The sequence below is a fragment of the Mangifera indica genome, chromosome 1 (assembly GCF_011075055.1).
Source record: "Mangifera indica cultivar Alphonso chromosome 1, CATAS_Mindica_2.1, whole genome shotgun sequence".
Lineage (NCBI taxonomy): Eukaryota > Viridiplantae > Streptophyta > Magnoliopsida > Sapindales > Anacardiaceae > Mangifera > Mangifera indica.
The window spans coordinates 25,105,052-25,118,540 of NC_058137.1; the positions used below are offsets into that span (position 1 = coordinate 25,105,052).

The following is a 13,489-nucleotide window of genomic DNA, read 5'->3' on the forward strand; positions in this document are numbered from 1 at the left end:
GAGGAGTTTAGGAAAAAAGCATCTTGTTTGCAAGCTAAAGAATTCTTTCTATGGATTGAAGCAGCATTGCCATAGATAGACCCACCCAGAGCACCATTGGGCCTCCAGCCAAGTATCATATTGATGATGAATCTGCTTCTTCTCAACTAGTTTGCATTTGCATGTGTAATAAAAGGCCAAACTATTAGTCATCAAGTTGACCCCACCCGAAATCAAGAATGCTCACTCATATGCCATATTATCACAAAAATATACCTCATTTAATTTGCAAAATGAGAGACATTGAAATCCTTGATCTCTTTAATAATAGCTTGAGTGGCACCACTCCAGAATGCATAGAAACTTTGGTAACAGTTTGCAAGTGATGACTCTACGAAAGTTGACCTGGCCATGGGCCGAAACCGGCCCTTATAAAATTGAAACTGGAATCGTTAAAATCAGAACTAGCTTGAACCAGAATCGAAACTAGATTTTAACGGTTCAGTTTTGGTTTTTTTTATTTTTGAACTATCAAACTGTTGATTTATGACTGGTTCATAAACCGACAGTTCAAAGTTTTATGAATTGAATTTATTAAGTTTTTTTAATTTTTTAAATTAAAAAAAGGGATCAACTGTCCCTTGCAAATGTTTAAATTTCGGTCCCCTGCATGTTTGTCTTCTGCAAAATTTCAATGCAAAGGCAGCCTTTGCAAAACGTCTGTTGCCCCTCTTTTTTTTTTTTTAATTTTTTTTTAATTTCTCTTATAAATATACACTCAATCTCTCAATTCTCTTGTTTATTGTCATATTTCATTCTTTTAATTCTTAATACTTTCTTAATTTTTCAATCAAATTCTCTCAAATTCAATTAAATTCTCTATTTATTTTTTATCAATTCCAATTTTAACTTTTATTATATAATTTATAATTAATTATAAAATTTATCCCTATAATTAATTTTGTTTATTATTTATTATTATTTTGTTTATTATCTTTTATAATTAATTTTATTTATTCTCAAAAAAGGCAAGTAATAGAAATTCTTTAGATAATAAGAGATTTGATCAATATTCATATATATCAAATACGAATAAAGATCAATTTATAAAAGATTTTTCAACACAAAAAAATAGAAGTCAATATGTAGAGGTGGAACAACAACAACATCAACAATAAATGGAGATAAAACAACAACCCCAAAAAATTCTTATTTATGATATTTTCAAGATTCATTTTAAAAAATACAAAAATAATATGATAATTTTGAAGTTGCTTGCAATTATTATAAGCAAATTTATAAATTCAAGTAAAGAGATGGATATGGGGCGTTCAAAAGGCACTTGGAGTTGAAGCATCTAGAAAAAATTGGATAAAATAAAGGTCAAACACAAATAACTGGATATAGTTCTTCACATAAATCTTTATTTATTTATAGTGATAATAAAAGTAAAGAAAAATTTACAAAAATGGTAGTAATAGATCACTTAGGTTTAGTTTTGATCAAAATTTAAATTTTAATAATTATTATAAAGTTGTATTAAATCTTATACATAAAACTATTCTAAGAAACACATTAAAAAATCATTATTAAGTTTATATAAAAAACAAAAAAATTAATTCAATTATTTACAAATTTTGATAGACATATATTTATATGTAGTGATATTTGGAGTGACCATTGACAAATTCACTCTTATATGAGTATAACTTTTCATTGGATAAATAATAAATTTTAATTATAAAAAAGAATTTTAACATTTAAGATATTTAATGATCGATAATATTTATAGAAAAATTAAAGGAATATTAGAAAAATATATATTAGTTTTTAAAATTTTTTCAATTTCATTTGATAATACAACTGCAAATACGACCTCAATTACTGATTTAACAAAAATTTACAAGCCCAAATTAAGTGGTAGATTTTTTCATATTAGATGTGTATGTTATGTGTTAAATTTATGTGTACAAGATAATTTAAAATATCTTAATAATTATATTAGTGCAATAAAAACAACAATTTTATTTTTTTGGACACATCCTCAAACAATGAAAGAATGTGATAAATTTTGTAAAATACATAATAAAATACTAAAAGGAACTCGTTGAAATTTAACATATGAATTACTTAACAAGTCGTTTAATTATAGAAAATTATTGTGTATATTTATTTCACAAAATATATCACAAGTTACATTATATCTTTAACATTAGGATATTTGTAAGACAATTTTAAACATATTAAAAAATTTTAATAATGCAACTTATACTTTAAGTGAAGTTTATTATCTCAGTTCTCATTTATTTTTAAATTAAGCCCTTAATATTATTGGAGCTTTACAAGAGACTGAACAAGATGTTATTTTAAAAGAAACTATTTTTTTAATAAAAATAAAATGGTTAACTTACTATAAAGAAATTTTAGAAATTTATCTTGTTTTTTTTTTAATCCTAGATTTAAATTAGATGATATTACATATTATTTAATATTATATTATGAATGCATGCAATTAGATTATGAGAATAAAGTTAATATTTCATTAATTATAACTACTATTATGAATTTAATTAAAGAAATTTATGTTGAATATTCATTAATTTATAATAACCAAAGTGGTTTTTTTTTCTCTTTACCACCTATTGCCCACCACCAATCTAAAATATTAGTAATAGAAATTGTATTATGATGCAAAGGGACAAAAGACCAAGAGAAACATTAGACTTTCCCTCAAAACTTGATATTTATTTAATTACTATTTTTGAGTTTGATGACAATAATACAGGTAAAGACTTTCCAGTTTTAGAATGGTAGAGTCGACATGCATCAACTTTTTCAATATTAGCAGTTATTGCTAAACAAATTCTAGCAGTACCAGTATCAACTGTTGCAGTGGAACAAACTTTTAGTCAAGGGACAATATATTGGATGAGAGACGATCAAATTGGTTCTCAAATCTATTAAAATTCAAATATGCGTGAACAATTAGACAAGAACCGAATTACGCCAATAAGATATAAAAATTGACTTCAATAAAGAATCTTTTGATTTAACTATGAATAATTCAATGACAAAAATCAGTAATCAGGGTAACGGAGGTAAATAATAAGGTAAATGAGTATCGTCAACTATTAGATACATAAAAGTAAGAGAACTACATAGACTTTAATTCTTCTAAATCCACAAAAATACGTAAGAAACTTAACTGAAAAATTAAGTTCAAACCCCTTTTTTAATTTTTAATTTTTATAATTATTAACTAAAAAAATAAATCAAGACAATGTATTAGAACTTACAGTTTAATGTCGATTTCAAACCGAAGCTATAAATCGGAACCATCGATTTAATGTCGGCTCTAAACTGGTTATGAACTGTCTTATAATTGTTTTAATTCAAGATTTTTAGTTTTTTAAACCGTGAACCAACTGTCCATAAAGCATGACTTAAGTCTCTACCAAAGAACAGATTTCTTTTGGCACCTTTCCTAAAACATCTGCAAAGGTCAACATCTTAAGGACCCATAACTTCAGTGGCAGCAGATTGGAAGGGACGGTTCCACCATCTTCGACTAGTTGTACAATGCTGGAAATTCTAGATCTCCAAAACAACAAAATAAATCATACAATTCTACAGTGATTGAGAACTCTTTCCTATAGATATATTGATATAATTTTATTCTTTGATAAATTTATATTCCAATTTTTCCTGAATAATTGGTGTAGATATACGTAGTAATTTTTCTACTTGATGTGGAATAAAACTAGTGGCAATAGATTTAAAAGCAATCCCAGAAGGAATAGGCAAATGGTCTAAAAATAGTCCTTCACAATGAGTATCGTCGACATCAACATTACATTTTCCAAGTTGTTACAATCGTAACCTTTACAGAATTCAGTGGATTAAAGTCATGTAAAAATGTATACTTCATCATATCCCTTCCTGCAGTCAAGACATCATAAAACAAATCCATCAAGACATTTAAAGGTAAATTTAGATGTGTTTCAGCATCATCATCAAAATATAAACCTTTTGATTTAACAATTTTCTAACTTTTGTAATGTTTCTAATACAGTTTATTAGTTGGTGAGTGATTTTAATAAATTTTTTAATTTATTAAGAATATAAAACCCTTTTTTTCCTTTTTAAAACAGCACCAATTGCATTCACTTTCTTGTTCTATTATTCAAGTTCGTTTTCTAAAATAATATACCAAATGAGCCTAATATACTACTTGGGATTCAAGGACGGTTAGGCTTACCCAGCCTTTCCACAGTAGGTGGGACTGTAATTGTAAATAAGGTTGTCAAGCACTTTTCGAGCAGGTGGTCTGTTCATTGACTTCCTAGCCTCACTGCACCAAGACATACAGTCAGATTTCAGACTCAGTGCCTTTAATCATCATGGTTATGCACAAAGCAAAGTTCCAATCTAGTCTTATTTTTTGCAACCAAAGGCAGTAATCAACAAGAAACAATATTATCTATGACGAAACAAGCTCTTGCCAAAAACAAAAGAAATAAATGATGTTTAGGCTTTCCTCCATCTTTGGCAACAATTAAGTAGCCTTGCCCAGAAAATATAAAAAGAGATGCAAGAAATTGCCAATTGAATACTGTAACTTTTATTGCTTGAGCAGTGCGTATAAATTGAACTTTTAACAAGAACTAACCTTATAAAATAGTTTGCAACATGTTGAGTCACCTGAATGGCCTCCTCTGAGTGAGGAATTCCCGATAACCCCCACTCGAAAGCATTTTTCTGCAGAGCAATTGGTCAGTCTTTTCACCTTAATTAAAATCAGTTGCATTACCAAGAGAACTAGTTATAATCTACTCAATATAGCAAGCAGAGGGGAAAAAAAAAATTAACAAAAACATAAGCCAAAAAATGCACATCAATACGGAATAAATTACAGATTAGTTAAGCTAGCTATAAAGTAACATCATATCAGATAGTGAAGAGAGCATGAAGCCCAGTCTAAACAACACTTAAGTGATCATGCATTTTACCCTTCATAAAACCCAGACATAAGATCTAATCTAGTTGCCTTGAATAATTTGACAGCTTTAATTTCTTGGAACAAACTCAAACAAGTTAGACCTTCAACACTATTGATACATCTCAGAATTTGATTAGTGAATTTTTTTTTTTTTAATAGAGAAAAAAAGTAAAATGTAAAAAAGAATATTCCATACATTCAATAATCAATATAATGAACAATAAGTAATGGGGCACACAAGGAACAATGTGAAGCACATTGAGGTAAATACCTCTGGATGCCATTGGAAAGCAGTCACAGGATAGTTATATGCTTGTACTGTGGAGACATAGACCTGAAATTATAAAAACCATATTTAGAATTCTACCGGAGATGATTCATATTGAGTAAATGCATGTCAGAATTATTTCCTGAGACCACATATTAATATAAAACAATAAATTGATTATGAACCTTACCTTCTCATCTCCATCAGCACTTGTTGTCAAAATCTTAAAAAACCTAGATAGATCCAAGTTCGCTTGCATTCTCTCGGGTGAAATGCCATACTGTTGAAAGAGAACACAAAAATTTAGATTAACCTAAAAATAATTCATGCACCATGCAACAATAAACATGAGTAATACTATATATCCTAATTTTTAGATCCTGAGTGATATAGCATTAAAAGATTAGTCTCATGTGTATGATCAAATAAAATGAAAAATTATATGGCAACAATTGACTCAATGCCATCACTTGGAATGAGAACATCACTTGACAAATATTGAAGAGTCCATCTCTGAAAATCTAGGACCAGCATCTTAATAAATATATTGAATGAGAAGTACATAAAAATGAACTACTTTCAGAACTTTGAATTAAAAAAAACAACACAGAGCAAAATTCTCAAGTATGCCTGCCTAATCAAGCAAAGATTATTTACGGGAAACATTGATATTATTTTCTACCCCAGGCTTAGCTTATTTGCTAATTATTTCAAGGGCCAGAATATCCTTTGACTGCTTTCCTGGTAATAACAAATTAAATGGGATGATAACGAGGCAAAAGAGGTCAGTTTTCTACTTGAGTTCATGAAGCAGGTTTGTGATATTTCAGGTTAAAAAGAAAATAAAGATATCAGAATGGATTAATATACTTCAAAAATCATTTTAGTTCTATATTTCAGAGCAAAATCATATAAAAATAAAAAGAAAAAAGCATCTCCACTTTCTTTTGAACAATGAAAATTTTATTTTATGCATATCAAAAGGAGGGTACAGAACTTTATTTCTTCCCTCAAACTGCAGTTATTTTTTTTCTTTTTCATTAATTTTATCAAATATATAAATCTAAACCAAACAAGTGTCTGACCCTGGTGTCAGCAGTGTTAAATCCCAATACCTATAAACCCCAAAAACCTCCTTTCAATTAAGTGAATTTAGATAGAGAAATGCACATGTTAAGCAATAGAAGAAGCACAGGTAACTCACATGGTGGTTTTGCATGACAAGACAATCTGTGCTCAACCTTTTAAGCAAATCTGGTGGAAATCTGTAATAGCATAAGTACATAAGAATTCTTAAAAGTGTTAACGATAACTAGAGTACTAGAACCATCATATATTCACACAGTAAAGTCCTTTAAACATAATCAAATTTTTTACCTTTGAAACACAGTTCCATCAATATTTGTGTTTCTCACGAACTCGAGAGTTGATGCCTGATCTGCTGCATTGAATGATTCAAGAATGTTTGTGTTCTGTTATCAAAGGAAAAAAAAACAGAAGCTGTATTAAAAAAAAATAAAAACTTCACGAATATATGGTAAGGAATCCTAAAATTAAAATCCTCTCAACCACACACACGAATGTTGTAGTCTGACAATTAAAAAATAAAATGAATGACCCCACCTCAAAAAAGAAAAAAAAAAATACCTTGCTGATGATCATTGTTAAAAGTTCAAAGCCTAAGCAAATAGCATATAATGGGAAATGATCTCCCGCATCATTCTTCTTTAAAATTTTCTGCCAGAAACAAAGGAGAAAAGCTTATAATTAAAGAAAATATTTACAGTAAGAAACAACATTTTTAGATTATCAATATCTGCTATACCATACTAGCTTGGCCTATCTAAAATGTAGAAATGTAGACTTCAGTAAATCAGTTCACTTTTTCACATCATCAGTAAGCACTTTTAAATAATCAAATGCGTTTCCTATTTACTCCTTCTGGATCCTAATCAAGATAAGAAAGAGAAAAAACGGCATTTTTACAGGATAAAAAAGCAATTTTTTAAGAAACCGTGTTTTCTAGCACAGAAAAAGAGGCATCTAAAGTGTTTTTTTCCCGTAAAATGACTAAGTGATGCATACTCAAAAGTTAAGCAATTTTACAAAAGAAAGAAAAACTGTATTTTGCAAAAATCTATTATTACAATCTGTAGAATTACTTGAAACAATCGCATTTACTTTAAAAACATTTCAGACGCAAAAATTTATTTTTACAATCTGTAGAATATCTCAGGTCAAATTAGCCAGCCCTACTAAAAGGCGCAGCTTTGTTTCAAGAACACTTCTTCAAAATGTGATTTTTAAGGAAAAGTAAAATATAAAGCTTTTAAAGAAAAAATAAACAGTTAGTTAATGCGCTTTCGTGTGCCTTGTACCTTGAAAATTCTTTCAACAATCTCGTAGTAATAACCAGATTTGGCCCAACCTCCGGTATACAAGACGCCATTCACCAACTTCAGCTTCTGCAAAAAGCGACACAACAAAAATTTATGTTAATAACAACAGCAAAAACTAAATTAAATTAATCGATCACTAAATCATTCACCTGATATAGAATTTCTTCAGGTTCGTTATAAATTAAAGGAATCACACGAGCACCGGCCGATTCAACGAACTTTACATACGAAGCCGCAATATAGGACGCGTTCGACGCATTATTTAACCTACCTGACGCGCCGTCACCAGGATGACTTAAAATCCCGATGACCGGCCGGTAATTAAGCTTAGCGTCGGGCCGGGGACAACGGGCAAGGGGGACAGTCAAAGTAGACACGGAGTCTTCAGTTCGTTGTTGTCGTTGACTAGGAAGAAGAATAGTTGACTCAGCTTTAGCAGGAGAGAGCTCTTTAGAAAGAGAGATGAGAATGGGGATCCAGAGGTAGTTCCACATATCGGAGGAAGTGGAGGGCGAAACGGTATCGTTTTGGGAGGAGGAAGGAGCGCAGGAAGCGTTAGAGGCTGAATTAGCAAGGAAAGAGGAAGGCATGTTGGGAAAACGAAAGGAGTAAATGAAGCGAAAGGGAAAGAGAAGGGAAAAGAAAGAAAGTTGACATTGAGGAGGAATTTATGGAAGGAGAGCGGTGGAGGGGAATGGGGAGAAAAGAGCGTAGAAAATTATGAGGAACAGTGACGACAAATTTTGCGAGGAAGAAAAGGGGGTTGCGTAACTGATACATAGAAGAGAAGACGATTAATCACAATAATCATTAATTTTGGGAAGAAGAAGAGCATTAATTCCCACCTGAACTATGCTAAAAATGTATTTGTCACCCTTAAAATTGAAAAATGACAAATGAACACCTGTCGTTAGTTTTTGTGGTGAACGTTGTTTACGAATTTACCCCTTAATTTTAATTTGAATAGAACATAGTGGACTAAAAACACGGTTAACTTAAAATTCAAAACTGATAGTGATTTACCCTTAATTTAAAACTACAGTTTTAATCTCACGTTAGCCACAAATAATTTAATTTTCAAATTAAAAAACAGTGCATTAAATAAGACAAAAATTAATATAATTCTTAAAATTTTATATTAACTTTTTCAAATTTTTCTACTTTTCGATTGACTTTGATATATTTTATTTTTATTTAATATTAATTTTTTTAATTTTATTTTTACGTACATGGCTTGATATATAATACAAAATATCAATATGGGCCCAGATAACCGTTCACTGGTTGATGGTTTATATTTTATTATTAAATATTTAATAATATATCATAATAATTATTATTATTATACCCTTTATCAGTCAAAGTTGATAAAATAACAAAAAGTTAGATGAATGATGTTAATTTGTCATTCTCCAAATTTTAAGATAATAAATTATTATTTTGACGTAATCAAGTGTTCGTGTTATGAATACAAATAATAAAAAAAATTTGTTAATATAAGGGGAAAATGAAGTCTGAATAAATTATTTAAGATTGATGATATGTTGTTATTGTGACGATATAATAAGGGCTTTTAAGCGGGAAGGGGGGTTATCAAAAGTTGCTTCAGCCGTCCATGTTTATGGTCTACATTAAACTAATGTTTGTGGACTTAAGTCACCACCCACACAGCCTCATTAATTATACTTTATTGTCCTGTGGACCATTGGGATTCTTTCAGTTACGTATCATTCAAGAGGATGACGACATAATAAGGGACCCATTCTCACCTAAATGTTTCTTCAGGACACAGATTTCATATTGCGAGGAACCCTGGCTGTCACCATTTCCCTGCCTGCTTATTTTTCTGCCGTCAGAAGGGTGGTCTGATTCTGCTAACATGGGTCATTTCACATCATCAAGAACTGGCTGACCCATCTCCCTTTGGTTTTTATATTCATTTCGTATGAAGGCATGTTACCCGTCCCTTCGTTAGTTTGGAGGTCGCGTAGGGAATGGAGAATAGTTTGATTTTTAATATAAGATAATATAAATTTCAATTCAGTATAATAATATTTAAATGTTCAAATTTTAATTTATCTAATTTAATAATTATTAAATTAATTATTAAATTTAAAATTTTACTTATTTAATATGATTAATTTGAGTATGAAAAACTAATTTGATTCAAAAAAAATAAGATTCTACATTTCTTTTCTTGGTCAAATTAGGGATTATGACTTTCAAGACTCAAAATTTGGATACGAAATTTTACTTATTTAATATTATTGATCCTCTCTCCAAGGAAAGATCCAGCTTAAATCAGATTTTCTGGATTAGAAAAATGAGAAAAGTGACGGGAGCAAGAAGACAAAGAAAGATCATTTTCAACGTTCAATGTTTGAAAGTTGTGGTTGAATCAATATGTAGGAAAGTTCATCAAATCATGGGGCCAGTATAACAGCCCAATTGCAGAATTTTCTGGACTGCTGGGCTACCCCTTCAAATTGATTGCCAGGTAAAAGAAATCGGCCGAATTACTTGAAAGAGGAGATTTTGGTGCAATATTGAAACATAGAGCATGGGCACCGAATGTCAAAGAAAACAACTTTTTTGACAGAATTTTCTATTAATTAGTTACCAACAACCGTTAATCGTCATAAACTTCATAATATGACTCTGGGGAAACGATTGCTGATCAAGGTTAACTTGGCCTGAAAATTCAGAGGGCAAGGGCATGTGATGTGAGTAAGAAACTACCAAAAATTAGGCAGTTCATCTTCCTCATGCCTTAATTGTCAAGTGTTTAAATAATAACAAGAGATTCTGTTTGCCTAACAGGAAAGTAAAAGAAGCCACAAGCTTAGATTACAAACTTGGCAAATAATTCAAGGTGATCATCAATAACATTATCAACCGGCTGCATGGCAGACAAGTTCCTCAAGCAGAATTTAACAAGATAATATGAAGCTCATATGTCAAGAATGAAACTATGATTTTACAATCATAAAAAACTTCCAATAAATCTTTTGTTTGGCTAAACTATAACCCACCTTCACAAGGAGAATCAGGTTAGTGCATTGTGACTATAACTATCAATAGGCTTATAAAGGAACGCCGCCCTTTCAGATAAAACTAGAATGTCCAACATCCATCCAAGCGGCAACTGGAACAAGCAGTTATACCATCAGCCATAATATGAAAATAATAATATATATACCCTCCATTTTTAAAATCATTAGTCATACTAACATGTTTGTCAATAGTTGATAAGACATAACATGAAAGCGGGGCAATTGAAGAGTACATCGGCCACCAATTACCTGAATTATGCAGATGTGGTGGAAGTAGCTTTATAAGTAGTTTCACTTAGATTGATAACCTCTTTCAACAATCTACTGACAGAATCCTTTACTTCTTCAGGCACTGCTAGCTGTGGCGGTACAGACTCCAGAGCATACAAAGTGATAACCCTCATCACAACAGCCAAATTCAAATTCCTTATTTGACTTTTCCATATGCTTTGGTTTACAAACCTGCATGACTCTTTTAACACACATTTGTGACACACCTGAAACAAGCACGATGGACAATTCACTGAAATTCATAAACAAGTCATAATGCGATAAGCATGTTAAATGAGCATAAATGCAAAAGGCAAGGAACTCTCCCAGTATAGCTGTCCAGAGATAAATATGTTTTATGAATGTAAAAAAGATCAATGGCTATATTGGCTTACAGTGTCTTCTTGAATTTCAAAAAATCTGCGTATTTGTTTAGCAGAAAAGACAGTCTTCTTTGTCGTGGAAGGACAACCAAAGAGAGCTATCTTTTTCAAATCACTTCCCGACAACCATCTGTAATACCACAAAATAACATTATAAAGCAAGGAGTGCAAAAATAGGCACACATGACCCCCCAAAAAAAAAAAAAAAAAAAGCAATGGAATTAGAAATACTAAGTTGAATAGATATTTAAGAAGGCATATTATAAATAAACGAACGGGAGCCAAGTTTTATTATGGCCTGAATTAGATAAGATGATTGCACAATCTAATTTCATCTCACACAGGTCTTGTAGCAAACATACAGCAGTAACTAATGTTGTAACCATGCAAAATTGGTAAATGAGCATCACATCATGAATCACACTGCTTTACAGATAAATACATGCTGCAGAATGCTATTACCATAATTTATGTGAAATGACATTATTTTAACACTTTCCCATTACTTGAATTTAACACCATGACATGTCCATAAATTAAACTGGTGAAAATTGTTAAACTTAGCACCATCTGCATGCTTCATGTTCAATAAAGGCACCAATTACTACACTTCCCCACTAACGCAAAACACACCAAATATTTATAAAAATATCTTTAAAAAATCCTCAGACAAGAAAATTTCAAATAGAACTAGTTCACTTCCCATCCCTCATTGCTATTTATAACACTGAAAAGGTTATCTCAATGCCAATGTAAATTCACAAACTTGAGCTGACCTTCCTTCATCAGTTTAAATATCAGAATAATATCTTCGAAAATAGACATAACTAATGTTTGGTTGTTCAAAAAGTAAGAGAAAGTTCTACTACAATTTCAATAAAGGGAATATATAAGCATATAGGCAAATCTCCTTTGAACTAAGATGAATTTGATGAACCGACTTTATTAAATTATCCATTTCAGTAAACCAAGACCATAATGTTAAAATTTCAATGCCTTCTCTCCTACTCTACATTTTCTCAAACACCGAATTGCCTAAAAATCTTGGCCATCCAATTAACAAACACAATTAGACCATTTTCCCTTTCATATCAGTCTATAAACAAATAATGCCACACTATATTTATAATCAATAAAACTTTGAGTTGAGTATTAATTTGTACATTAATAAGGGTGAGTCAATACGTGATCAAGTACACAAATTAATACTTATTGTTAGTGCACGTAGTTTTACTCATAAGGGTAACTCTAAATGCCACACCTCGTTTATAATAATCATACAAGCTTAAAGTTACATTATACATATCTTATTACAAGTTTTAATTTTTTTCTGCAATCAATACCTTATCAAATATTCCAAAAAAAAAGTAGACAAATACGCCAGAAAATATGAACTTACTTTGCAATTTCTTGATGATCCTTGCCAAACTTCTCAGCTGCATATTTAATAAAATTCCGGCCATAACTATCATCAAAACAGCCAAAATCCAACCTCTTTTGATTAGGAGGCACGAAATTAGCTTTACTAAAATACCCTTCTTTGTACAAACGATCCACAAACATCACCATATCCGGTGAGAGCTCCTTCAAAACACCACCCTCATCTTTAATCCTTCCTCGCTCGTTCTTTCCTTCAAGACTCACCTTCTTACCATTAACAAACAACGAGTACAAACTCAAACCCTTCACATTCTTCGTTTCTTCTTTCTTTTCAAAATTGAATCCCACTTCGTCTTGATTCTTGGCTTTCAAGTCTTTCACCTCTCGCTCTAATTCCTTCAATCCATTTTGGAACTCATTGTTGGTATCATTTTCGCTGTCGCTGTCTGCTTTATCCCGTAACCCCATGGCTTCCTCGAAAAGAACAGACAGAGGCTTCTTGTTGGAAGTTTGATTTTGTGATGGCGTTGATGTTAGGGTTTTGAGAAGTACTAAAAGAAGTGAGAAATGTTTATTGCGGGGAATTTGAAGAGGGTTTTGGGTTTTGAAGACTAACATGGCTGAAACGAGGGTTTGGCGGGGTTTTAGACGAGTAATGAAGTGAACTGAAGCTACTCGCAGTTGCAGAAAGGGTTTTTGGGAGGAAAAAATGTTGGGTCAAAACGACGCCGAAGTAACATTGGGCCAGGCCTGGATTT

The 13,489-nt window shown here is 31.2% G+C and overlaps 2 protein-coding genes across 2 annotated transcripts; both read right to left on the reverse strand.

The window, feature by feature from the left end:
- Positions 1-3,784: 3,784 nt before the first annotated feature.
- On the reverse strand, positions 3,785-8,432 carry LOC123209358 (gamma-glutamyl hydrolase 2-like). Its single transcript, XM_044627361.1, has 10 exons — positions 7,795-8,432; positions 7,625-7,711; positions 6,894-6,983; positions 6,624-6,718; positions 6,451-6,511; positions 5,437-5,526; positions 5,250-5,312; positions 4,649-4,737; positions 4,238-4,330; positions 3,785-3,918 (listed from the first exon to the last, which is right to left on the reverse strand). Exons 1-10 carry the CDS (start codon positions 8,233-8,235, stop codon positions 3,885-3,887), a joined length of 1,143 nt encoding a protein of 380 aa, XP_044483296.1. The 5' UTR covers positions 8,236-8,432; the 3' UTR covers positions 3,785-3,884.
- Positions 8,433-10,470: 2,038 nt separating this feature from the next.
- Positions 10,471-13,481, reverse strand: LOC123223910. The gene is made up of 4 exons (XM_044647382.1): positions 12,751-13,481; positions 11,364-11,481; positions 10,948-11,195; positions 10,471-10,790 (listed from the first exon to the last, which is right to left on the reverse strand). The coding sequence occupies exons 1-3, from the start codon at positions 13,347-13,349 to the stop codon at positions 10,953-10,955; spliced, it is 960 nt and encodes a 319-aa protein (XP_044503317.1). The 5' UTR covers positions 13,350-13,481; the 3' UTR covers positions 10,471-10,790; positions 10,948-10,952.
- Positions 13,482-13,489: the final 8 nt, after the last annotated feature.